This window comes from Chanos chanos, chromosome 11 (genome assembly GCF_902362185.1).
Source record: "Chanos chanos chromosome 11, fChaCha1.1, whole genome shotgun sequence".
Lineage (NCBI taxonomy): Eukaryota > Metazoa > Chordata > Actinopteri > Gonorynchiformes > Chanidae > Chanos > Chanos chanos.
Genome location: NC_044505.1, coordinates 14,838,203 through 14,840,115, shown reverse-complemented (window position 1 = coordinate 14,840,115; position 1,913 = coordinate 14,838,203). Strand labels below are relative to the sequence as shown.

At 50.8% G+C, this 1,913-nt stretch overlaps 1 protein-coding gene across 1 annotated transcript in view; it reads left to right on the top strand.

Moving 5' to 3' along the window:
• Nucleotides 1-1,637, top strand: part of chrnb3a (cholinergic receptor nicotinic beta 3 subunit a) — a 7,484-nt gene extending 5,847 nt beyond the window's left edge. The window contains exons 3-6 of the mRNA XM_030787935.1: nucleotides 1-18; nucleotides 325-1,118; nucleotides 1,167-1,249; nucleotides 1,503-1,637. The exon at nucleotides 1-18 is cut by the window's left edge and continues 92 nt beyond it. Coding sequence (XP_030643795.1) covers nucleotides 1-18; nucleotides 325-1,118; nucleotides 1,167-1,249; nucleotides 1,503-1,637 — 1,030 coding nt within the window. The remainder of the gene's footprint in view (nucleotides 19-324; nucleotides 1,119-1,166; nucleotides 1,250-1,502) is intronic.
• The last annotated feature ends 276 nt before the right edge of the window (nucleotides 1,638-1,913 follow it).

Here is a 1,913-nt window from a genome sequence, read left to right as displayed (position 1 = left end):
CATTGTGCTCTATGAGAAGTTAGCAGTTTTTTTCACTACACAGAACTACACTACCCACAATTCACCGTTGAAGCTATAATAGAAGCTACTCCTGATATATTGAACTCAGAGTACACATCTATAAACTCATCGCCATAATTGTCCATTACATTACCCATAATGAAATCTGGTTGCATGACCATCTTATGTCAAGTGTTGTTCTTATTTGACACAATAAAAAAGAATCACATTTTTTAAACACGTATGGGGATCTCCCTCTCCCTCTCTCTCTCTCTCTCTCTCCCTCTCTCTCTCTCTCTCCCTCTCTCCCTCTCTCTCTTTCAGTGCTGATGGACGGTTTGAGGGGTCTCTGATGACTAAAGCGATTGTGAAATCCAACGGCACCATCATGTGGACCCCCCCCGCCAGCTACAAATCCTCCTGCACCATGGACGTCACCTTCTTCCCCTTCGACAGGCAAAACTGCTCCATGAAATTCGGCTCCTGGACCTACGACGGCCACATGGTAGACCTGGTCCTGGTGGACCACTACGTGGACAGGAAAGACTTCTTCGACAACGGGGAGTGGGAAATCCTCAACGCCACGGGCCGGAGAGGGAGCAGGCAGGACGGGCTTTACTCCTACCCTTATGTCACCTACTCCTTCATCCTCAAGCGTCTTCCTCTCTTCTACACGCTCTTCCTCATCATCCCCTGCTTGGGCCTGTCCTTTCTCACCGTGCTGGTGTTCTACCTGCCCTCCGACGAGGGGGAGAAGCTCTCCCTCTCCACCTCCGTTCTCGTCTCGCTCACCGTCTTCCTCCTCGTCATCGAGGAGATCATCCCCTCCTCCTCCAAGGTCATCCCGCTGATCGGCGAGTACCTCCTCTTCATCATGATCTTCGTCACGTTCTCCATCATCGTCACCGTCTTCGTCATCAACGTGCACCACCGCTCCTCCGCCACGTACCACCCCATGGCCCCCTGGGTAAAAACCCTCTTCCTGCAGAGGCTTCCCAGGATGCTTTGCATGAGGGGCCACACGGACCGGTACCGCTACCCGGACATAGAGCTGAGAAGTCCGGAGCTGAAGCGAGGGATGAAGAAAGGACAGCAGAGAAGCGGAGGAGGAGGAGGAGGTGGCGGAGGAGGAGGTGGTGGAGGAGGAAAGGAGGACGAGAACTTAGCGTGGATGGACATGTTGGAGAAAGCCACTAATTCAGTTCGTTACATTTCCAGACACATCAGGAAGGAGCATTTCATCAGAGAGGTGAGTGATGCCAACGCGTACACGGTTTTACTGCAATGACTGAGGAAAATGAAATAACACATTTAACTGAATGGTTTGTGGTTAAAAGCCCAGTGATGTAGAATGTGAAAAAATAAAACTGAAATATACAGTCGGGAAAGGTATGGAACGGAAGGCAGGAGTTATTATTTTGTATGGACGCAATGAATAGCAATAGTTAAAGTGTTTCCGTGTGTGTGTGTGTGTGTGTGTGTGTCTCATCTCCACCTCACAGGTGGTTCAGGACTGGAAGTTTGTGGCCCAGGTGTTGGATCGGATCTTCCTCTGGGCCTTCCTCACCGTTTCCGTCGTTGGCACCATCCTCATCTTCACCCCCGCCCTCCAGATGTACCTCAGCACCCCGCCCTAAATCTACGTGCCCCTTCCCCTCCTCCACCTCCTCCTCCCCCCCCCCCCCCCCCCAAAAAAAATCTCTATACACGCCTTCCTTCAGTGCACACCACCTCTTCACAGAAACCAGGAGAAAGAAAAAAAAAGAATTCCAGAGCTGTCTAAAATGCAAAAGGAAGGAGTTACTGAGCTGGGAGCATACGTTTGAATCTCCGTTAAATTACGACTTCACGTTCTGTTACCTCCTTCTAAGGTTCCGTACTGTCGCGTTCTCCTGTTCACCTCTTCTCTCCCT